The sequence below is a fragment of the Oreochromis niloticus genome, linkage group LG13 (assembly GCF_001858045.2).
Source record: "Oreochromis niloticus isolate F11D_XX linkage group LG13, O_niloticus_UMD_NMBU, whole genome shotgun sequence".
NCBI classification, from domain to species: domain Eukaryota; kingdom Metazoa; phylum Chordata; class Actinopteri; order Cichliformes; family Cichlidae; genus Oreochromis; species Oreochromis niloticus.
In genome coordinates, this window is record NC_031978.2 from 12132454 (window position 1) to 12157897 (window position 25444).

The 25444-nt window shown below is 39.7% G+C and overlaps 1 protein-coding gene across 8 annotated transcripts; it reads left to right on the top strand.

The window, feature by feature from the left end:
• Window positions 1–1012: 1012 nt before the first annotated feature.
• Window positions 1013–25444, top strand: LOC100711797 (pleckstrin homology domain-containing family A member 1). Of its 8 annotated transcripts, none has more exons than XR_003213640.1 (15): window positions 1013–1168; window positions 11465–11698; window positions 12777–12833; window positions 12939–12984; window positions 15959–16056; window positions 16397–16528; window positions 18061–18201; window positions 18526–18594; window positions 19186–19250; window positions 19383–19446; window positions 19651–19740; window positions 20942–21015; window positions 21133–21879; window positions 23032–23273; window positions 23402–23541. XR_003213640.1 is itself a non-coding variant. In XM_005474301.4 (14 exons), exons 2-14 carry the CDS (start codon window positions 11558–11560, stop codon window positions 23631–23633), a joined length of 1284 nt encoding a protein of 427 aa, XP_005474358.1. In that variant the 5' UTR covers window positions 1013–1168; window positions 11465–11557; the 3' UTR covers window positions 23634–23720. The 8 variants fall into 8 exon arrangements, 3 of the variants coding, with proteins under 3 accessions (XP_005474358.1, XP_003438463.2, XP_005474359.1); XR_001224455.3 differs by having other exon boundaries at window positions 21805–21879; XR_001224456.3 differs by having other exon boundaries at window positions 21805–21879; window positions 23032–23256; window positions 23402–23528.

Genomic DNA, 25444 nt, shown 5'->3' on the forward strand with positions numbered 1-25444 from the left:
TACACATCTTACACAATAACAAATCTCTATTTATCACCACGGGATAATCGCAGGACTCGGTGGATGCAGGCTTTAAACGTAAGATGTCGCTAAATCACTACTCTGCTGATTTCCGTTCAGGTTGACACCCAGAGCTTCATTTTCACATTTTTATGTAGAGACCTCTCACTCTGCACTCATTTTCAAGCACCAAATATTTGGATAATCTTTAAATATGACTGGTTTGACTGGTTTGGTTTGACAGTGTTTGTGTGGCAGAAAGTGGTATGCAATGCTAGCAAATAGTCAGATATATTATATTTGAATCTAACGTTCCGAGCTCTTCCAACAATAAGAGAAAACAAAGATGTTTTTTTTTAAATTGTGGTTACATGTGATAATCTTTTTATGTTCCCATTTTCACTGTTATTTCAGCTGCTGTACTGCCTGCTTACAGTCTCTGGGTTTCAGTACTGCCTCTTCATATTTTTTGTCATATTTTTCATCATTTTCATTAAAATCTGCCAAACTTGTGACGTTTTTTGGTACCTTGTAACTTTCCCTGTTGGGCATAGCATTAGACAGGCTAAGGCTGTAATAACAAGCCTTCCCTTCACATTCACTGGGGTAAATGCCAAGCGAGTCAAAATATGGGACATTGTCTCAAGATTTCTGACGAGTGGAAACTTAAAAATACCGTCCAGTCCCACATAAAGAAGAACATCTGGTCACCCTTAATACCGCTGACATTTATACTGAGCAGATTGCAGTTAAATCAAACATATAAACATACATATATATTTACATGTTATTGAAAAAATACTGGCTCAAACGTCCGATGCAAACTGAGTATTTAGTGTTAGTTTTTATTTATTATTTAATCGAAATAATAATATATGACGAATTGTTGCATTTGTACTGTATTATGCCCCTGTTACACATGGATTCATATTAAAATTATATATAAAAAACACTAATAAAAATCTAAAAGACAGACCTCTATCGGTGTTTTTGTTAAGCGTCAGAGTGATCATCTTCATAATAGACGATCTGCGGTCGTCGCTCAGCAGTAGCTGTGTTGGAGCCCTGTCCTGGATCGGGGGAGATGGGCTGAGGTATAGAGCACAGACCCAACAGCAACCGAGATCCACGGCGGCTCAGCGCACCACTTACAGGAGGGAAGACTCGGGTAAGCCGACACGGGTCGTTAAACTAAATTAATTAAGCTACTAACTTTGTTGTTTCGTACACTTAAAGTTGTCCGTTTAATATTTAACGAAGCGGGCTAGCAGGAGCCGCCAGTGTTAGCTCGGGGTTAGGTTAACGTTTGTGACAAAACTTCTTTCTCCCAGCTAGTTATAAACGGTCGAGCAGTAAAGAAAAAGCAGTATTAGGGGTTATATATTGTAATTCTCGGTGTCTTGCGAATCGTTTTACAAGTTTGCGGCATGCTAAGTACAAGCTAACATGAGCCATATCGTTCTCAGTTAAGTTGAGGCCAGGGAGCCACAGCTGCTGATGCTGCTAACACAGCCGTTTTCAGCGTGTTGTGGTAGGCTGGAATACCTAACGTTAGCTAACAGTTTGTGGTTGTGATGTTATATTTACGCTGGGATTATGGACTCCTGTTTCCTAAGTCCTTTGGTTTAGACGCGCAGGACTCAGCTAGTAGACTAAACCCACTGAGCATCTTCGTTTTGCCTTACTTTGGAAATAGAAAAATCCAGACTAGGTATTGCTGTGGTGCACAGAAACCTGGGTGACCAAGTAACTGTTAAGGCTGAAACCGGGCAAACCTGCTGGCCTTATGGGCTCTATTTAGATTAAAGGTTTCTGGCGAGAAATTATTTGTTTTATTTGAACTAGAATGGCTTGACCCACCTTTGACCCACAATGAGCAAGTGAAGTCCCCTGCCCCTTTCCTTAGATTACCTTTAATCCCTTACCATTGTTTTCTCTCCCTTTTATTTATTTAATTTGTTGTTGTTTTTTCAATCCACATGCATAACTGCTGCAGTCAGCAGCACAAGCAACATAAACTTATACTCTGCAGTTAATATTTCCAGCTGCTGTGGTACTTTAGATCTTCAAGCAGCAGTTTAGGACCATGAAAACAAAATACTGACGGTCCAGTCCTAACTGTTGACTTATGACTTCCGTATCTTGTGACAGTGTTTGTGCTAGTGAGGCCTTCCAGCAAATGTAAAGAGTCAGTCTACCTGGGAAATGTTTGACCTAGAAAGAAGTGGGCTGTTATCACCATCTTATCTTAAGAGGTTGACCTTTAAACTTGTAAATCTTCACTGTAGTCTGGTTAGCACATTCTACAATTTATTGTAATGTTTCCTTGTATCTTTCCTTCGTTCAGTTTACAGTGAAAATTGTTCTGTGTGATCCCAGACAGAATTTTTGCATTTCTAAGTATCCTGGTAGTGATCTGTTTTGAATCCTTACTAGAGAAACCCAGATATGCTTCTCAAATAAAGGCTGGGTTACTGATCACTGCTTGCCATGTGTGGATTGCTTTCCTTGGCGCAATTATGCGTGTCCTGTAAGGAAAATATTCCAAGATGTACTTGCGAGGGAGCTGAATTATCGTAAGGATATTATGACCATTGACCCTGGACACAAAAATACCTACTCATGCAGAAACTACACTCTGTCCATTCTGTATTTGCTCTTCCCTAAGCACAAGAGGTAGCTTGCACTGTAACACATAGTAGCTTACAGCCACCTTGGGTGAATTAATATGACCTTATATTTTTTATTTTGACAGTTGAATTACTGATGTGCTGTTATGGTCTATATATGTCCTGGATAATCCCCAGTGGGGGATTATATATCCCCACATGCACACATACTCACTGTGATGAGCCCCTTTGACAAGGGAGCAGCTGAAAGTAGAAAGGAGTGCAATATATTTGACCATATTAAATCCAGCTCTTCATCACAGATTCATCAAGATCTTTGTAATGGTCAGTCATCACTGCTTCTGGGGAATGCCTTCTTTGGGAAACACTTGGCCCGGGAGCTGCCACCAGTCCTCACCGAGGCCTTCCCCAAACTGCAGTCTCAGACCTAGATCTAGCTCTCTGCATTCTCTTTTAAGAAACATTGTCAAGCCAATTCAAGATGTGATACCTATTACTGAAAAGAAGTCAAACACACACTTTAAATAAAACTGAAGTAAAAAAGAAATTATTGTCTACATTAACAAATTTCTTCTGGGGGCCCAGATAGTAAGATTCAGTCCCATAAATGTATTCTCGTTGTCATGTGCTCAAGGCAAGCGTTGGTGTAAATAATCTTTACTGTTTTTAAGGAGAAGGCTCATTTTAATAAACAATCATGCACATTTTTCCTCTGGAGGAGATGTTAGGGATGTAGCTATCTTCAGTCCGAGCCCTGTCTGATAGTGCTACCTTTGCTACTCACCACTATTATTTGTCTACAGACCTCATGTGAACTTGGGTTAACAGCATTGGAATTTAGTCTGTGTTGTCATTGTCTGTGTGTGTGTGTGTGTGTGTGTGTGTGTGTGTGTGTTGTTTTTTTTTTTTAATGTTGACCCCCTAGATTGACAGGTGACCTGTGACATATACATATTTTTATAATCAGCTATTTTACAAAACAGTCGTTACCTTTTTTGGGGGGGTCATGCTTACTGCTATGCACCAAAATACAGTTTTTTATTTCATATACGATGTGATTAGTTGAACTGATAAAATGTCCACTGTTGCTTCAATGTATGATGTTAAGAGTATGGAGATGGGCATGTATTAAAGACCCATATTCTCATTCATAGTTCTAACTGTATGACACACAAACAATATTATAAGACGATGATTATTCAAAACTAACTCTGTATCATGGCACACATTGATTTGTCAAACATGAACAGTTTCTCATCCCCATCACTGAATAGCACATAACTGAATAAGAAATGCTAGCAAGGCGTTAGCAAAGAGAGTCTCTGTTGCTACTTTTAGCAACTGTAAAGACAAATGGAGGATGAAGAAAACAGAGTAGAGATGCTCGAGAATAATTTATGACAAAGTCTAAAAGGTGTCTTTTCTCAAGATTGAATAATTTGTGCCACAAAGTTTGAAAGAAGAAGTCCAAATTGAGTTTTTCTAAAACTTCAAGGCTTTACTGTGGAAAAATAAATGTTAATGAGCCTCGTGTTGACTTTAAAAACAGTGGTAGTGAAAAACTTTTTTTTTTTTTTTAAAGAACTATAAACACTTAAACAGTTGACCTTGAGGCGCCGCTTCTCTGTCCTGAGCAAAGTTGTACAAATGTTTTTATCGATGGAAGTGCAATTTTGTAAACTACCATGAAGTTCAAAGTTGTTAACTGATCATGAGAACTGAATATTTGCTGTGTTTACTGAGGATATGATCTCATTGGTTTCAAGGTTGTCTCACCTGATCCAACAAGAGATAAACTAATAGATAACAGGAAGTGTGTTTGCATTCAGGTCCCTCCTGCTTTCAGTGAGTAAGTTTTAATATGCCTTTGTATTACTCACCTTCTTGATGTGAACTGAAGCTACACCTAGATATGTAACTTCCTCTACACTGTTTATTTAATCAACAATATTGCTGTTTATTTACACTTCTTAGTGAAATGCAAACTGTAAATGAAATGTAGATTTCTCAATACTGAGCAGGGCTCGCATAATCGCTAGCCCGACGTCCCGGCCCTAGCGATTTTTCCAGTCGGGCTACCAAAATCTATCTCAGCTCTGCCCGTCGGGCTATCATAGGAAGGAAAAATATATGTCAATGCTTTTGCATTCTTTCGAAAATGTAGCTGAGTAATTATGTCATTGGCATCGATGAGCCACTGTCAATATGTGACATATTGAAATCGCGTTTGAATTTGCGCCTGTTTTTTTGCTTTCACTTTCACTTTGCGATCGCGCAAACGGTGTGTAGAGAGCGACAGTACTGATTGGTGAGTGACGATTAATTGCGCACCAATTCCTCTGACATCGTCTTATCACTCATTAGCTTACTATTCAAACGTGACAAGTGAAATCTCCCGCAGCAAGCTTAAACATGTGAGAGGTTGCAGGGCTCGCAAAATTTCAAAATCTCTGGTAGCCCTTCGGGCAGGCACTCTTCAGTTTTTGGTAGCCCAAAATAAATGTAAGTAGCCCGAATAAAAAAGAGAGCAATTTTTTAATGTTTTGTTTCCTTTACAATATTATAAATTAAAGTATAATATTGTAACGGAAACAAAAATTAATCAGAAAATTGTTAAAATACAAATCACAACAACTGTATAAAAATTACAATCGTCAACTCAAATACTTGTTTCTAATTGAACAGAAATTTCTATGAACTTGCAAGAACTGTGTAGAACATGAATCAATCTGTGTCAGATCCTGAATCTGACATTTCCACTGAAGTCAAGGGTAAGGGGTAAGTGGAACCAAGATCTAGGCCATTTGCTTTTTGAAGTTTGCAAAGACTGCTAAATTTTGACAATGGTAGTTCACTCTTTGCAACATAGTACGCTTTTGAAAGATTTTTCAGGGCTTCTTCTTGTGCTTGGTTTATTTTTAGTATGTTTTTTTGCAATTGCTGTTTGTTCTGGGAAAGATATTGCAGACTGGGCAATAATGCATTTCTTGCATTTCTCATGGGTTCTGATGGGGTCTTTCTTAAAATTACTGGTCCCAGTAACAAAGGCGCTTGGCGACTCAGATATCGAGGGAAACTCACGACACACCTGGCAGAATATCATGTTATTTAGCTTGTCATATTCCAGCCACATAAATTCTTTTGTCCATGAAACCAAAAAAGCTGAGCTTTCTTTTTGCCTCAGTCTGATTTGTCATAACTTTTCCGTTTTGTGATAGGCTTTTCATTGGCTGCCCCTTCTTCACCCTGACCTGTCTTATTTGGCTCAGCAGAACTAAAATACCGGCGTAAATCCTGCTGCTTTTACACACGTTCTTACATAACGGTCAGCGATTCTCTGCACAATCAACCTCTCACATGTTTAAGCTTGCTGTGGGAGATTTCACTTGTCACGTTTGAATAGTAAGCTAATGAGTGATAAGATGATGCCAGAGGAATTGGTGCGCAATTAATCGTCACTCACCAATCAGTGCTGCCGCTCTCTACACACCGTTCGCGCGATCGCAAAGTGAAAGTGAAGCAAAAAACAAGCACAAATTCAAACGCGATTTCAATATGTCACATATTGACAGAGGCTCATCGATGCCAATGACATAATTACCCAGCTACAGTTGCGAAAGAAAATGCAAAAGCATTGACACATATTTTTCCTTTCTATGATAGCCCGATGGGCAGAGCTGACATAGATTTTGGTAGCCCGACTGGAAAAATCGCTAGCCCCGGGACGTCGGGCTAGCGATTTTGCGAGCCCTGGGTTGATTGCGCAGAGAATCGCTGACCGTTATGTAAGAACGTGTGTAAAAGCAGCAGGATTTACGCCGGTATTTTAGTTCTGCTGAGCCAAATAAGACAGGTCAGGGTGAAGAAGGGACAGCCAAAGAAAAGCCTACCACAAAACGGAAAAGTTCTGACAAATCAGACTATGAGGCAGACTATGGAAAAAAAAATTTATGTGGCTGGCAGTGTTGGTCAAGTTACTTGAAAAAAGTAATCAGTAACTAATTACTGATTACTTCCCCCAAAAAGTAATCCTGTTACTTTACTGATTACTTATTTTCAAAAGTAATTAATTACTTAGTTACTTAGTTACTTTTTTAAAAAACGATTTACAACCTGAATAGGTAATAAGGCGATAGATCTTTCAGTCCAATTCTACTTTTTCTGCATAATTCTTCATACAAAATGTAATCAAATGGAAAAGTCTCTTTTTAAAACTTGTTTTATTAGTTTTAATCTTTTAACTTTATGCATCAAGCAAAAATGTAATTATATGCAACATTCTCTGACTGGAAGAAATTTGTTTAACATTTAAACCCATTTTCTGCACATTCCAGCACATAAAATAAAATATTTTTTTTGTGTTTACACTCACTCTTTCAAATAGATGCAAGTAAAACACAGCAGAAAATAAATAAAATCAAAGACTAGTTGCTCTATTTTTACCTGTAAAGCAGGACTGGGGTAGGCGGAGGTTTACCCTGGTGCAGGTGTGCCGCAGCGATCAATGGAAGAATCCGCGAGTTTCTCTGTGAATTTCACATTACGTCGTAGCGCACTCGGTGCTTGCTTGGAAGTTTAGGGGTTTAAAAAGAAGTTTTCTTCCCACGCAGTGAACAGCGGACGCTAATGTTTTTGTCACTTTTTATGGAATCAAACTCAAAGTAAGGTCAGTACTTCCACGCTTTAAACGCTGCATGCTCATACTCTCTCCTGCACTCGATATATTATCCATTGTTGATCTGCAGACAGCTGTTGTCACGAACGTCGCACTCGCTTACGTCACTGTCATGAGACATTCTCGCAAAAAATCACGGTTTTAGTAACGCAGCGTTCCTACGTGAAAGTAACGGTAATCTAATTACCGTTTTTGCAATAGTAATCCCTTACATTACTCGTTACTTGAAAAAAGTAATCAGATTACAGTAACGCGTTACTTGTAACGCGTTACTGCCCATCTCTGGTGGCTGGAATATGACAAGCTAAATAACATGATGTTCTGCCAGGTGTGTTGTGAGTTTCATTTCATTTGAGTTGACAAGCGCCTTTCTTAAAATTACTGGTCCCAGTTACAAAGAACCCATGAGAAATGCAAGAAATGCATTATTGCCCAGTCTGCAATATCTTTCCCAGAACAAACGGCAATTACAAAAAACATACTAAAAATAAACCAAGCACAAGAAGAAGTCCTGAAAAATCTTTCAAAAGCGTACTATGTTGCAAAGAGTGAACTACCATTGTCAAAATTTAGCAGTCTTTGCAAACTTCAAAAAGCAAATGGCCTAGATCTTGGTTCCACTTACCCCTTACCCTTGACTTCAGTGGAAATGTCAGATTCAGGATCTGACACAGATTGATTCATGTTCTACACAGTTCTTGCAAGTTCATAGAAATTTCTGTTCAATTAGAAACAAGTATTTGAGTTGACGATTGTAATTTTTATACAGTTGTTGTGATTTGTATTTTAACAATTTTCTGATTAATTTTTGTTTCCGTTACAATATTATACTTTAATTTATAATATTGTAAAGGAAACAAAACATTAAAAAATTGCTCTCTTTTTTATTCGGGCTACTTACATTTATTTTGGGCTACCAAAAACTGAAGAGTGCCTGCCCGAAGGGCTACCAGAGATTTTGAAATTTTGCAAGCCTTACTGAGTGTAAGGCATGATTTAAACCAATATGAAATGTTTTTGCATTATATTTAAAGGTTTGACTACAAGCTCTGTAGTCTTTCTCATGTCTTAAAATGACATATATTTCTCATGCCTTTTTTATGGGATGGCAATGGCTCAGGACATAGATCAGGTCCCCTGCTAATTGGAAGATAGGTGGTTGGCCAACGTATCCTTGGCCAAGATATAGAACCCCAAGTTCCTCCTCATGTGTTCACCGGAGTGTGAATGTCAGAAAGCACTTAGACATGTGTGTTTAGAAAGTATTTGCTTCACTTGTTCCACATTTTGTCATGTTGCAATGTTATTGCAAAATGGTCTGAATTCAATTTTCACTTTAAAACTCTACACACAATACCCATAATGACAAAGTGAAAAAGGTTTGCTTGAGATTCTTGCAGATGTATTAAAAATAAAAAACTGTGATGTGAATACTTTACACGTGCACTGTCGAAAAAAAGTACTGTTATAAATGTGTGGAATGAGACATGTTGTATAAAGCACTTCGAGTGCTCAAGTAGAGTAAATGAGCACCATATAAGAACCAGTCTATTTACCATTTACATCATCATACACAGATGGGACATCATTGATGCCCAAGCTGAATAACAGTGGCCCTAATATTGATCCTTGCACGACCCCCGTGTTACAAGTTCTTGTGCATGTTGGAATTAAAAAAATATTATCTGTGTCATAGACTTTATGCAGATCCAGAAGCAATCATCTCACTACCCCACCTTTTTCTAAATTTGCCCTACACCTATGGTTGTTAGAATTCAAATAGGGTAGAGTAGGCTGTGCTTTTCAGGTGTTCTACCAACCGGTCATTTGCAAACTTTTTAGCTTTGCAAACAGAAGCAAGTGCACAGGTCTAACTGTTTACTTCCTGTCTGTCACCTGCGTTGTATAAAGGAGTTCCCACAGCAATTTTTAGAACGGAAGGAAATGCTGTCTTTCACAGAGTTATTTATAATATAAAACCATCTACAGTTATTTATCTAGTCCCTTATGAGCTTTTACATTTCATTAGGGGTTAAATAATTTTATTAACCTTGGACTCACCTGACTGATTGAAAGTTAATGCTGTGATGATATTTGAGAAGGCATGGAAATTAGATTCTCTCAAATATCTACCCGATTCTTCCAAAAACTAACAGCGAACTTAAGCTGCATACCCAGTCTGCATTTTCTTTGTATGTTTCATGTTCCCACATCTATACCAGCATCAGCCATCCTGATGTAGATCCACTTCAGCTGTTTGGATCCCCCAAGTAATTGTGAGGAAATGCTAGCAAAGCTTTTGTTTGATGAGTCAAAATTGGTTTGCTTTTTGTTGGTCATATGTGGTTGATAAATTATTTTGGACTTTACTGTACTTTTTTTTTGTTTATATATCTGTAATCTTTCGGCTCCTGATTACATGTTTTTAATGGTACTTGCCATGGGTTCATCAGTCAGTGTTTCCTTACATCTTTTTGCAGATCTTACATCTTCCTATGTGCAAGTAGGAGCTAAAGGAAGATGCCTTGTTGGGTTTAAAAAAAGTGTTACTAGTGTAAAAACAAACAAACAAAAAAACGCAACCCTGCACAACAGAAGCTAGGAACTAAGAATAATGAAAAGCATTTTTCTACCTGATGCTGTGATGACAAAATAAATCCACACGATGTATTTAAATACGTTAAAACCCCCCATTGAAAGGCACTTTGGGTCAAACAAAGTCTAGGGGAGTGATCAATTTTTTTCAAATGTTATATTGTTATAGTATGGCGGAAAAAATGCATTAATTTTTTAAATTTTCCCCTATTCCCTACTTAGTACATATCTTGGCTAACAAAGCTGTTATCTATATTGAAGTTTCTTTATTTCATGTGTTTTTGTTAAAAATTGAATTCTGGTACAATGTTGATCTAGTTTGCATTAAGACTTTTGATATAATCCTCATTTTCTCTTCCCTATCTTTAAGTGCATTTAATTTCATCTTTTGTCAAATTCTTTTTTGAATCACTAAAATGGATGAGCATGCCTTCAGCTTAACTTTTGCAGAGTACTTTATTTACAGTGTCTCCAGTCTCCACAGAAACGTCTCTCACTTGACGTTCGGTGTGTACGTAGCGTTGAGATGGTTGTCTCTGACACTGCTGCTCCTTTCTGTAGCCTGTGTGTCAAATAGGATGACTCAGAAGCTGACTTTTATGGGTAGATGCATATTTTACGGGTAGATCCAGAAACTAAGTGAGATGCTAACAGCCTAGACTCCATGCACAACAAGCGGGCCTTTTGTCCCCTCCTTGCCCTCATCCACCCACACAGTGCTCATAATGTTCTGGAAAAAGAGCGCCTTTATCTCGGCCTTCCACAGACTCATCTCACATATTGTAGGATTGGTTCAGAAAGACAGCAGCTTAAACAGGCTAATGTGACAATATCCCCACAGTAACACTGCGCCCACCCACAGGAGTGCTGACATTGAGATGCGCACATTCAGACGTGTTGGTCTAAACATTTACTTTTCAGTTCATTAAAGGAGAGCAGCAGGGATGTGGCAGCGCTCAGCAGGTTAAATATTGTACACTCTCTCCTGCGTGGGTCCTGTGGGTGGTTTTTTTTGTTTTGTTTTTTTTCCCCCTCTCGTCTCTCCTTTGTGTCAAACATGACTGAGCTCACTGGTATTTTTTTGGCAATACTCAAGCGGTGCTTAGCTGCGGAGGCAGGGAGGCGGGTTGAAGGGAGGGGATAGAAGGGGCTGGCCAGAGGCTTGCCAAATCGGATGAGAGAGAATTTGGGAGGAGATGGCTGAGAAAGTGAGAAAAGAAAGACTCCAAGGGAAGAGGGATAAGGGGTAAGGGGGGGTGCAAGCCGGGCTGGGTGGAAGAGAGAGTGACAGTGTAGAGTATGTTTTACACGGGAAAAAAGAGGAAGAGAGAGCGGGTGAGGCTGATATAAAAGGATAAAGGCGGGGTTGTGGTTTGTGTCACATGATCCCCTCACTGGCTGTAGCCTAGTGAGATCCAGGTGGCAGAGACACCATAGATGCAGTAGATGAAGACAGCAAAAGAAAGAGAGAGCAAGACTCTGCACAAAGAAAACTTAAAATTCCTCATTCCCACCCACCCTCTTCACTCATTTTTCTTTCCTCTCTTTTCAATGTGTCCTTAAGGAATTCCTACCAGTCCCGCTTTTCCCTTCTCTTCTCCCGCTCCTCTCTCTCCCTTCCCGGCCTAAGCGGGCCAGGGAATGTCCCGGTGGCGCGATGCCTTACGTGGACCGACAGAACCGCATCTGTGGCTTTCTGGACATCGAGGAGAATGAGAACAGCGGCAAGTTCCTGCGCCGTTACTTCATACTGGACACACAACAGGGAAGCTTGGTGTGGTACATGGACAACCCACAGGTAAATACACAGAGATGTGTTAGCTTAGCTCTTAGCTTTACTGGAGGGTGTCCTCAGGGTAACCGTACAGGCAAACTGGGAAACTACATGCAGCGAATTTTAGTTATCATATAGATGATTAGCTTTCATGCAGGTGTATCTTGACTGTGAGCCACTGATAGCAGAGCCGTCTCTATAATTTATGTTTTTTAAAAATTACATTCCAGCATGCTTGGAAAGCACATATTACAGACACAGGAGGATCTCAGATCTAATGCTGTGTCTGTGTTGTAACTATTGGCAGACACTCCTGTAAATCATGTCAGAAAAGGCTGTCTGTGGACTGCAACACAGGGGAGTAACTTGTAGCTGGAGGTGTGTTTGGTGCTTTTCTTACCTGTAGCAGAAGCTGTGTGACTCACACATGCCCAGTTGCAAGCCTAACTGATGTTAACCAGCACGCATGTGCAGCATCAGTATCAGCATGTTTTGAGGTTTGTGTGTTTTACTGCAGTCGTGCAGGCTGCAGGTATTCATCCATTTAAATAGGGGGTAGAATGTACTCATGTTGTTGAGAGGGGCCCAAGGAGACTACAGTAATATTTGCACTGACCAAAGTGGTTGGCCGTCAGTGTCTACTCTGTGCCCCATAGTGTCACTTTTTATTTAGTGTAATATGTCCTCTGTTGGCACGTAATCTGATTTAGATTTGCTGTATTTGTTAAGTGCCCTGTTACACCAAGTATTCATAAATGATGTAGAGCAGGAAAAAAATTGTAAATAATTGAATAAGTCTCTTTCTTTTTATAGATTGAAAAAAGTTAAATTTTAATGACGTTAAATCTGGATCTCCTAGTTTCAGAAACACAGGAAGGCACTGACATTAACTGGATGGAGTGCAGCCAACACATACTGTACTTACTCTATAATATCGACTGGCTTTGCAGAACTTCACCCCCATACCAGATCACATTTGATCTCCTACGGCTAAGGGTCCGCCTTACTGACACTTGCATTGTGTATTGTATTGCGTAATTGCATCATTAGCTTGAGCTTCCTTTTTATTGCAAGTATTTTTCTTCTCCACCTTCTCCCACAGAACTTGCCTGTTGGTACGGTCTGTGTTGGTTCCCTCAAGCTCACATACATCTCTAAGGTAAGCTAGATCATCACTGGAGCTACAAGATTATATACAACTGGAAGACTTCACATTTTTTATAGAGCTTGAGCGCTAACGTCTTTGGGATTTGTTCATATTTAGGTCAGCGATGCCACCAAGCTGAGGCCTAAAGCAGAATTCTGCTTCGGTAAGAAAATGCACATCATCAAATCTGTTCTTCCAGTCAGGATATTAGCATAATAAAAGCATACGTTTTTGACAGAAGACTTCACTCTTGTTTTTAACATCTCGCATGTCAAATATTATTTTGAACACATTTTCCAATGACGTTACTAATGAGTCTTGGATAATATGATTCATAGTATTATTCATACTAAACAGGAAAACATCTTGCGTCTTTATAAAAATACAACTTGACAAATGTCTGAACTGCTTTGAAAACATGAGCAATGATGGTGAGTTTAACCACATGTTGACTAAGCTGGATACCCTTAATATAACCTAAGGGAGGACTATTTTTTGTCCTTGTCTGCTCTCTCAACATGGTCAAGCGCAGCTTTTCTCAGGTTTTCTCCACCACTAATCAAGCAGCATTGTTCAGCGTTGCGTGGTTAGTTAACGTACAAAAATGCATGAGGCTCCAGCAGGTAATGGCCTGGGTTTTTGTTGACCACGTTTAACTATTCTATGGGTAGAATTTATTATCTGTCCTATTTTAAAACAGCCTTTCATGTATTGCTAAGGTTTTAATCTCATTCTTCTCAGGTACTAGTTAATAAGGATATCCTGGGGTGTTACCTGTTGCTGACTACAATAGGTAAAACGTTTTATAAAGGTATAAGTTGCTGTTGTCTTCTTCTGGTGCGTTGTTTGCAGAATCAATGAGCATCAAGATTAGCTGTCTTTAGAAATGAGTCGCATTACTCTGTGCTTGTGGTATGGGTCCCTGTGATTAGAAAACTGACTCTGATACAAGAACTTTCTTACTTACTATCTTTAAAATGGACCTACTGTGCTCTTTTCCAACTCCATAGTTTTATTTTTTGACTTCACAAGAGTAGCTTTAGCAGCTCCATAGTGTAGTGGGTAACACATTTGTCTAACATGCAACAGGAGACAGAAATCCCTGGGAGGGTTGTGTCTGGAAGGGCATCCAGTGTAAACATCTGTGCCAAATCAAAAATGTGGATCCATCCGCTGTGGCGACCCCTTGTGAATATGCGGCAGCCGAAAGAAGAAGACTAGAGTTGTGTTGCGTGATTTATAGTACAAAATAATCTTTATTTGTCTAATTCTGGGCCTCAGTACAACTCCAGAGTTATTCCATTTCTATCCTTTTGCTTTAAAGCCATCCTTCCTTTAAGCAAGCTGATTGGCTGCCTCTTGCAGGCAGAAGGTTTTAATAGTGAATGTGTGGCTGAGATGACCCCGTTTGGAATATCTCCACAAAAAAACCCTGAAAATGAGCGTTTAGAGCAGTCTGTAGCCTGAGCTTTTACTTCTCCATACGTTGACCTCATTATTTGAAACCTTCTGTATTATGAACACTTCTGGCAACGGTATAGTTTATTTTATATGTTAAAATAAAAGGGTAATAAGGACACTCATTTTGTATGAGTGAATTTTATAGTCTTTGTATTTTACCTGGACTGGGTATAATTTATAGGGTGTTGTTGGCTTTTTAATATTGTTTGATGTCCTCTTTGCAATGTCTTTTAACAAAGAAATGGGTAGAGCCCTATTTGTACTTGTCTTCTTATCTCGTATGGCCAAGATGGGAAAAAATATTTAATAAAAACTATCGACTATTTATTTTTTAAGAGTAAACCTTCATCGCGGTGTTTTTTTTACTAGCCTCCCTCTTCATCTGTCCAGTTCAATAGCAGGAAATACTAGTGTGTGACAATATGTTCACACTGTGTGTATATCTGGCTGTGTACACAGCAGTTGCCTTGTTGAGGTATGACAGGATGCCGACATCCTAATCAGAACCTGATTCGCAGACGTGAGAAGCTATTTTTAAATTTTGTCTGATATCCATGAATCGTGCTCCTCCCCTTTTCCTGTGTCCAGCAAGCCAAGGCATGATATAGGGTGAAGCAATGTTGACATTTAATTTATAGTTTAAAAAGATCAAACAAACAGACTTTTGTTTGCAGCTCATGCGATGGAGAAAGATTAAGAGCAACTGTGTTAACTTTGGCTTTTGTCTGCATTTCCCAGCAGCATGCATTGTTTTGTTATGTGTAACTATGAGTCAGATCTGATACCCCTTCTCCCAGATTTCATTCCAGCGCCAAAGATATCACTGCAATTCCACTACTGCCAAGTAGTTTACCTCTCCCACTAACAGTGGACAAATTTTAGCTCAAGACTGTTGGTCATCTGCTTGAGGCCAGATAGACAGAATTATTTTACAGAAAAGTAGTGGAATAATATATTGAGGTGTCCAAGATCTGGACTAAACACACAGAACGGGGAAGAATGATCTTCATTGTGCCACAGAGTTTGCCTTTTGCCTTTTCACAGCTCTCCCCCGCCTGATTTACCAGGCCAGCTTTAATGTAATTTATTGCTATGGTGTCAGAAGGAAATAGAGGAGACACAGGGACGGTTTGAGCTGCAGAACTGAAGGATTTATGACAAAGCCAGAGAGAAAGAGACTTTAGTTCTTTCAGCATCTAAATCCTGATCCATAGCTAATCAGCATTTGACCCAAAAATTTCTTCATGATTGAAAATGCAGTTTTCTCATGTTCATATGGCTGTAAAACCGTGTGAGAATATGTGGTTGTTGGTGGCTGTGAGCGCCCCCCCCCCGTCATGGTTAGACGTGGGTAGGTGGTGGCAGACGGAGACAGCTGAGTCTAGCTGGGTCATCATCGCCATGCAGAGAAAATGCTGCTGGGTGTGTGTGGGAGAGTCCCTTGGCTCAGTTGTTTTTCACTTCCAGAGAAATCTGTGGCGGTGGATGTGTTCTGACACTCATACAAGAAAGGGCTGAAAACACACTTCAGTCCTGTATAATATGTCTTTGTATGTGTATTGGTTTGTGATTCAGAGGGTGTATTGTAGCCTGATTGTGACAGAAGAGGGCTGAATATACTTTCACTTTTTCTATTGTTCCCAATGCTTTTTTTTTTTTTTTTTGTCATCTGTTAGTCATCAATGCTGGGATGAGGAAGTTCTTCCTGCAGGCCAATGATCAGCAGGACCTTGTCGACTGGGTCAACGCTCTCAATAAAGCCACCAAGATCACTGTGAGATGATAAACACAAGACACACACACCCATCTCAGATTCAGCTTTTCTAATCTGCTCTTTCTGGTTTATGTTTTATCACTTGGAAAAACTTTTATTTCTTCCTCTTTCAAGGAACTAGATGGAAGTTAGTCAGAGCATGACTAACAGGATGCTGCTTTGTACAGAGTTGTGGGATAAAGGACAATGAAGTTTTAGGCATGCGGAGGGGAAATGGGGATAAAAGGCTTGTCAGAGTCTGCATGCATAAAGTTTCATGAAGCTTGGCTTGAAGTTTGTAAAAAGAGGATATTTATACCTAAAGCTTTTGTGTGTGTGTATGTGTTTGTTTGTTTTTAAGGTTCCAAAGTTGTCTGATGGCCAGCAGAACTCAGAGAACCAAAAGGCTTTGCCAGATGTTGCAGGGCCCAAAAAACAAGTCTCCTATAAGACTGAGATAATTGGAGGAGTGCCTATAGTCACCCAAACACAGGTAAACTTTACCCGTGAATGCAGTGAACCACGTATTGTATTTGATTACATTTGCATGCATACATATAATAACACGTACTTTATTTATCACAGCTTTGGGAAAACCTTCAAAAGAAAATGTGTAAATTGGTTTTTAAACTAGACTATTCCCAAAATGTTGCTTTTATATTGTATCTGTTAGAATGATTTAGTCAAGCTATTTCCAACTTTTAGATCATTAGTTTTCACCTAGTAAAAGTGCCCAACGAGAGCTGCGTTCAGGCTCCCAAACATGTGAAATTTTCTGCTTCAAATACAGAACAGTTTTTCTACAGTGCAAAACAATTGTTGAACCAATAAATGATTAATAACATTTGATAACTACTTTAATCCATCATTTATTGATAAAGGAAATGATCCTTAATTTCTGATGTTGAAACTACTACTGTATATTAATATCTGTGCAACAATCGTCATAATGTTAATCACAGGTTTTTTTTATTTTTAACAGTGACTATGCACTCGCCAGTCAGGTCACCAATTACACCATGCTAGTACAACTTTAGATGCCCTTTTACCTTCAAAACTGCTTTAATTCTTTGTGTTAGAGATTTAACATGGTGCTGGAAACATTCCTCAGACGTTTTCATTGATGTGATAGGATCAAAGATGCAGATTTGTCTGCTACACATCCGTGATACGAATCTCCCTTTCCACCACATCCCAAGGGTGCTTTGTTGGATTGTGATTTGGGGACTTTGGAGTTGATTTGAGTACAGTGAACTCGTTGGCATATTCAAGAAATGTTATCTTAGAAGTAACCATTAAAAGATAAAGGGATGGACATGGTCAGCCAAAATACCCAGGTAGGCTGTGATATGAAAATGCTGGAACCCAAAATGGGGCAATAGAAGTATCACCCACACCATTACACCGCCAGAAGCATCCTGGATCATTGATGTAAAATGGGATGAATCCATGACTACTTCTGCTGCTTTAGCGCACCTGCTTTATGGTTAGATGAGCTGTGTACTCACAGCAGGCCTTGGTTGTAACAAGTGGTTATTTGATTTACTATTGCCTTCCTGTCAGCTCCAGGCACTCTGGCCATTGTCCTCTGAGAAATGTCACTCGCTGGATATTTTCTCTTTTCTGATCATTCTCTGTAAACCCTATAGAGGTGGTTGTGTGGGAAAATCTCAGTAGATAAGCAGTTTCTAAAACACTCAGACCAGCCTGTCGAAGCCAACTTCAAAGTTACTTAAATCTGATGCTCGATTTGACCGTGTCTTCAGGACTAAATGCATTGCTGCCATGTTACTGGCTGATTAGATATGAGTGTTAACAGTTGAACAGGTGTACCTAACAAAGTGACTGGTGAATATTTTTATTTTCTTGACCAATGTCTTTTTCTCAAAATTCAGTTAACTAGGATCATTGGCTGATCTTTTCTGATCACAGAATCCAAAGTGGCAATTTGTGCTGTTCGCAAAATCTGTTTGGTTTTCACAATGAGCTTCAAATTGACATTATTTTATGTCCTTCACCCTCCAGCACGAAGGAGGTGATGGCACAGAGAGAGCTGAGCGTGAGGCCATGCAGCGTTCCCACAGCCAGCTGCCTTACTTCCTGGGGAGGCCAGCTCAGGACCACAATGTCATCAAGTCAGGCTACTGTGTCAAGCAAGGAGCTGTGGTGAGCACCTGACACTGTTTTTGGCTCTTTTTTTTCGCTTAAAATTAGTTTATTTAATTTGTCCTTCTGTTGATGTTCAGATGTGTTCCCCTGTGCAGTAGTTCTGCTCAGGGACCCAATTAAAAAATAAAGTAGGTGGTCCTAGCTCCATTACAATTAATATAATGATAGTCTAAGAAAATTCAGCTCTTCCTGTGTGTACAATTCTATACTTTTAGAAAGACCCAACAGCAATGGACAAAGTAAAATGTGTAAGAACTAAAAAAAGATGTGCTTCTGTAATCTGAATCTTTTTTTTTAAAAAAATCTGTTTTTTCTCCCCAGATGAGGAACTGGAAACGGCGATATTTTCTTCTTGAAGAGAATTCAATGAGTTACTTCAAGTCAGATTTGGTAATTAACTGTGATTAAGTTACATGAAGCTTTTATGGAATGTTTAGATTTGTAGTACACATAGATTTGATTGTCCTCCAGAATCCGAGGGGGGAGTATCTGCAAACACAACCCCGAGTTCCAACATGCTTTATTCATAGCCTGTGGAATTCAGTGCCTCCACTGTACATGTCCGATCATGCCTTCTTCCCTCCGGGTTTTCTTACTTACGCACACACACACACACACGCACACACACACACACACACACACACACACACACACACACACACACAGACTGTCCTCTGGATAATACTGTACGTCCCTTACCCTGTCCTTGTCTAGGTCTGCCCTTATTTGACAACTTTATCTGTCTATTTGGCTATCAACAGGCTTCAAGGACACAGACTCTCTGTCTGCTGTATCAAAGTGCTGTGTCAAGAAAGTTGCAACCATTAGTGTTTGCAGTTTGCTACTTCTTGGAAAGTTAACCTCCTTCTTCCCCTGTGAACCAGAAACTCTGCACCTTTTTTTAGATACAGCATTTTAAATGTGCATACATTATAAATAATATTTGTCCTGTGTTATGAAAAGTTAATTCTTTGCTTTCAGGACAAAGAGCCTCTCAGAATGATCCCACTAAAAGAAGTTCACAAAGTCCAGGAGTGCAAGCAGAGGTATCTAACAAGTCCCAACATTTTTCCATTGTACAGAAAAATGTCTTTGTCTCGGTGGTTTGTGCTTACTTTTTCTGATAAAGATACAGATGAGATAAATTTGATCCTGTTTTTTTTTCTGCTTCATTGTAGTGACATTATGATGAGAGATAATCTATTTGAAGTTGTCACCACATCAAGGACGTTTTACATACAGGTATGCGACTCTCTGTGATGAAAAGAATGGTTCAGACGTGAGTCCTTACTAATGTTGATGAATCTGGTATTCAGTCTTGTCTGTCTGCATCTTTACCAACTACATGTTTTCCCTTCCCGTCACTTCCAATCCTGATTTCCACTGCTTATGTTCTCATTCTTTCCTTCCTTTCGTTCTGCCTCTTTTCATGTCTGTCTCCACTAGGCGGACAGTCCAGAGGAGATGCACAGCTGGATCAAGGCTTTGTCGGGGGCCATTGTGGCCCAGCGGGGCCCTGGGAGGTCAGCTGCCACGGTAAGTATCTTCCACTACGGTACAACACAAATCCACCATGGGAGGAACATAAGTCACTGCAATCAGATTCAAGCTTAACATCAAAAGTAACGTCAGCCCTGACTTTTACTTGCATGAGTAGAATGGGAGACTTACAGAGTGACGTGGTTTGTAGTAGTCAAGATGATATGGTTGATTTGTGTGTTGTTTCACTTGTGCCGCTTGTTTTTTCTTATTCTTACACGTCCTCACGCAGTTTCAGTGGCATTCTTTTTCTTTTGTTTTTCTTTGACTTCGTTTTAAACAAATGCATAATAGGAGAATTGGCTCTGCCGTTTGTTCCGCATGAATTTGGTTCATCCTATAATAGTATTTTAACAATATTGTGTTGTAGTTGCATAGTACAGAATGACATAGACTTGTAATTTCTAACTCCTGAGCTATGGACCTGTAAAGGGGATTGTGATGTTTAAAATCAGGATACGAAGAAGCATGAATGAGAACATTACTTGGAAAAAAATGGTAATATTTTAAAGGTTCTTTTGGGCAAGGGGGGAAATTTCAGCTTGAACTTTGCTCAAAACTGTTCTGAATGTTCCTCAAGCCTCTTCATTACCACCTACAAACGAGATTGATTTTTTTTTTTTTTTTTTTTAAATACTACATTTTTTGAAATTATTTTCTTTAAATGTATTTGCAGTTAAGTGAGAGCAATAGAGAAACTGATGGCATGCAAAAAGTCTTCAGTTGGAAACAAACTGGGGACACTGAAGTTCATGGCTACCACTTAGCTCCAGTCCCATTGGGTTGCCCCTGAACTGATTTAGATAAAGTGGGTAATGGATAACCAGCTGTCACCACTTGTTGAGCATTAGTTACTTTTCGGCAGTCTACGTGCAGGGAGTCAGGCAGCTTGACCCGGTAGGTGAGCAGTGAAATAAACCACTTCCATTGTTCTTGCTGCAGATGAAAACCAGCCTCTGCCACATTTGGTCCCTTTTGGTTAGACTGAAGTCATTATCCGCAAAGCGTCTGTTTCTCTATGGTTTCCTTTCTTGCCTTCTGTGTCTTTCTCTCTGGCTCGTCTTTCCTTCCCTTTGCCTCTTTTCTCGATCCGTTTCTCCCTTTCTTTCTTTCACATTCTTTCCACCTCTTCCTTCTCCTTTCCCAGTGGGCAGATGGCCCATCTGCTCTAATCCTGCTTTGCACTGTGTTGTTGCAGATGCGGCAGGCCAGACGGCTGTCGAACCCTTGTATACAGAGGTATACGTCCCGAATCGGGGAGTGCAGCAGCACGTATGTCAGCTCGTCTAAATCCCACTCCCCCCCCTTTTTTTTTTAAGCTCTGGGTTCACCTTTTTAATACTTTTTTTTTTTTCACTTATTGGCTGGTCCTTTTGGTTGTGGACGAAGGGGAACAGATCAGATCCGACTGCACATCTGATGCGCTTTTCTTTTTTCTTTTTTGTTGCTTTGTACCAACCACACCCTACGTATGGCTGTGATAACCAAACAACTGCTCCTCCTCCCTTCACATCCTCATTCTCGCTGCTTATCTTCACCTCTCAATCTCCTTTGCTTTTTTTTTTATTGTTTGTTTTGTTTTGCAGCTCTCTGATATCAAGCTTAGCATAAAGTTTAGGGGTTTTGCATTTAGAATATTTGCAGCTAAATGGATGCAATTTGTGCGTCAGGTGTTTTAAGAGTCGAGGTGTGCTTACTTCTCTTGCATGTGATGGCTGTTGTCACAGGCATGGCAGTGCAAATCAAGCATACTTCAAGTCTTTCAAATGCTAAAAATGAAGGTTTTTTTTTTTCTGCCACAGTACAAAATGACTCTAAACTGACCATCACAAGGACCTGCAGTCTCCTTCATCTTCATCCACAGCTTTCCCATGTTTTCATTGTTGCTGATGACATTTCAGTGCAAAGTTGGAAATATTCATGCACAAATATGCTCTGACTGCATGAACTGTCTGACCAGCTTAGCTATGAATAGTTTGAGCCTGATTGTATCTGTGTCTTTATTACGGCATCTTTCACACCTTCTGTTTCTCTTCCCTCCGTGCTCTGTTATCTCTGCAGTATGCTGCAGCTGTGTACCTGTCTTAGATGTGTGACATCCTGCTTGTCTCTTCTCCTCCCTCCTGTTCGCTGCCTGTATGTTTATTTTCTCTTTCTCATACGTTCCCATACAATAAAATCCTTGTTTTCATGTTGACTTCCGAAAGCACATCTCTGAATGTTGTGAATGTGTAACAACAACTCACCAAAGCTGAATCCACACGTCCAGAGTCACAAACTCAGTTTTTCATAGTGACTTGTTGGTTTTTTTTTTTTCTTAAACAGCTATCGGTTGGGCTGATATATTGGTCTATATTAGCTATTTGTCAATATATCAGTATTGGTATTTGTGACTGTCGATGAAAACAAGGAAAGTAATAAAGGGACAGAAGGAAACACCCTTCAACTGTGGCGTGTTGTTACATAGCTTGTCCACCAGAAGGCACTCTGCAACTTCCCAGTGGGCAAAGGGGATTTAGAAAGCCACAAACACAGGTCAACCAACACTTGTTGCAATGATGCAGTTTAAAAATAATCTTGTTTTATTATGTTGGTATGTAATCATAAATAATGACACATAAAAGAATAAATGGTGGTTGTTTTGTGAGTCTGAATGAAAAGAAAATATCGGCGGCTATATTGGATTTTTAAATCGCAAAACATCAGTCTTTAATATCCTATTTCGGTCGGGCTCAACTCTAAAAAAAAAAAAAAAAAAAAAAAAAAGAGTCAAATTTAGAGCAGGTTAGCTTTAAATGGCTACAATGGATGACAGTTGGCACTGCAGTAAAGTTTGGGGGTTTCCCAAACGTTCATACAGTTAGACTGTCTAATCTTTCCCCTCCCACTGCCCGCTAAATTTCGACATGAGCTTGATTTTGGACATTTGGATTCAACGACGAGAACAAAAAGAACTTTTAATACACTTGTGACTCTTACTGTGGTTTCTGTCATGTTTGTGCTACAATCTTACTCTTAAATTTTGTGACGCGTAAGTGATAGTTAGGAAGTTGCACTGGCCTGCAAAGTCATATGGTGCTACCGTGAATAAGCGTCTTGGTGAAGAGGCTATGTTTAAAAATATACAGCCATAAAGGCGGCGTTTTCATGTACATATTTTGGTGCATTACAGAGCATTGCAGAGTGTTTGTCTAACCTACATTTCACCTCCTGCTGCCTAACCCTTTTTTGTTTTTTCTACCTGTACTGAGTTTTTTTCTTTCTTCTGATACTTCTTTTTTTTCTCAGAGATTGAAATCTGAAAAGCTGTGAAATAATGAGCAACAACCAACCACTGCACTCTGTTTGAACTTCTACTGCAACCTATTGAGACTACCAAAACTAAAACCTCCTGACACTACTTTTCCTGCTACCTCTACTTCTACTGCTACCACTCCTACTGCCGTCACTCCATTCTCTAGCAATGCTTCATTCTTGAGCACCTACAACTTCAAGCTGCATCAGGCCTCAAATGTGGGCGCTAATTCCAAGTCTGTAACTAACTTTGGCTCTTCTCACATAAAGTACACACATCAGGATTTGACTCATCTCACTAACAATAACTCCTCTTGTCTCCTTCATTCTTGCTCTTTCTTTCCTCCTGCTTTTTCTGCTACAGGAACACGGCAACCGTTCCACTTTCTACCGCACCCCCACGGGTCCCCCCGTCCCTCGCTCGCCCATATCTGCAGTGCCACCATGCTACCCAGAGTGGGGGAGTGCTATCACGTGCGGCACACGCTCACAGTCTGGCGTGGGACAGCGAGCACTTCATGAGCCTGCTGCCACGCCCCAGTCACAGCCACACGCCAGCACGCCTGTCCCTGCAGGAAACACGCCTGGCAAAGTGACCTGCGACGCTCCCGTGACCAACGTCGCCAGCTCTGAGGAGTCACCGTGGCGCCGGCGGAGCAGCTTTGAGCCCCACATGCCTGAAACACCCCTGAACCTAGAGGATGCTGATCTGCCAGTGAGCGAGGTCTGACCCGTTTAACTGGACATTAAAAGTCAACCGGACGTTGACTGAGATCCTCAGATAAAGGAGAAATCCTGTGAGCAACATTAATTTTTTTTTCCCAGTCAAAGCTCTGTCACAAACTCTTTGGAACTACTCCATCGGTGTACAGGAGAAACAAGTTGGCTCACCTCTGAACTGCACTCTTGTGCCAAAGTCAACCCAGACCCCGCCCCCCCCCCAGCCCTTCCCGCCTGCTGTCATAGTTCAAATGATGTTATTATTTACAAAGACTTAATTTACACCTTCTACTTAACTTGTGTCAATTAGCACTCAATAACAGCTTTATTTTAATCTGTACAGGCATAAAGAGGTGTTAAAAGCATTTAAGTGTTGAGGAATTTTGCAAACCACTTTGTGCCAAGAAAATAAGGGAGCTTTTAAGGGTGCTAGCTAATTCCTCATGTCTGAAAAGAGTGTTCAAAGTGAGGACTGGCATTTTGGCACTTCTCAGATCTACTTGTACTAAACTGTGTGATCCATTCATACTCATTATTGTAACACTGGATTTGTGTACTATTGCCAGTGTTGGAGCAGGCCAAGTCAGAGATCAAATCCTCACTTTAATACAAATTAAAAGTCGACAATTCTGGACTGGGCTAGACTTAAAAAAATATATATATATAAAAATGGAAATAGTTATGTACAATCCGATGTGTATAATTATGCAAGGTGAAATATATTTAGTCTTTCTTTTTTTTTTTCTAAACAGTGGCCAAGCCACTGACTTGAATCTCTTTGTTTTTAAATATACAGGGAGGGTTAAGGTCTGTTCTTTTTGCAACTGTGTTCTCAACAATGTTTTGGTTGATTGAGTTGTTGTTACTGACAAAATAAAGTACTCTTCTGTGTACTACTACTACTAATACTACAGTAAATAGTTTTAACCAATAATCCACTTGTGGTAGTAAAGTCAAAGTGCCGTGCAGATGTACAAGATAAAAAAAAAACTTTAAGCTTTTACAGCGTGTGCACCATGTCACAACCCAAGTCACTCTTTCTGGTGAATCATATTTCACTGTATTAGACTTTGTGGAGTCTTGATGACGGCTTAAAGTAGCAAGTGAACAAGAAGACTCCTATGCATTTTGTAATTAATATTGATTTAAAAAGAAAAGCAACAACAATATGGCAGAGTGAGCTTTAGCTCAGTCCTGAAAAACATTATTTGCTTAAACCTGTGTTTACTAGTTTGAAGATAATACCGAACTGATCCCGTGCATACGTTTTAATTCATAGTTTAACAGAAAAAGTATTCAAGCTCAGCCACTTATGTTGCATGCTAAGGTTTTAATAATACCTAAAATTGTATTTTTTTTTTTAATCTACAGATGTTTTGGTTGTTGTGTGTTTGCAGACTAGAAACAGATTTATTTTTTATATGCTTTTAGGCATGTCCTGTTCCTGTTCACGTTTGTGTTGACAGCCTAGTAGCAGGCAGCTGCCTCATGGTGTTATTTAAAAAAAAAAAAAAAAGTCCCACTGTAATCCTTCTAAATAATACACACTAATCTTTTTTAAGTGCCTGCCGCGTTAGAGCCTAGCAAAGCCAAGCTATTTCACCCTCTTTTCAGTCTAGTGTAATTGGTTTGAATTGTCTCTATTTATTATGTGGATGACTTGAAAGAAATAAACACTGAAAATGTG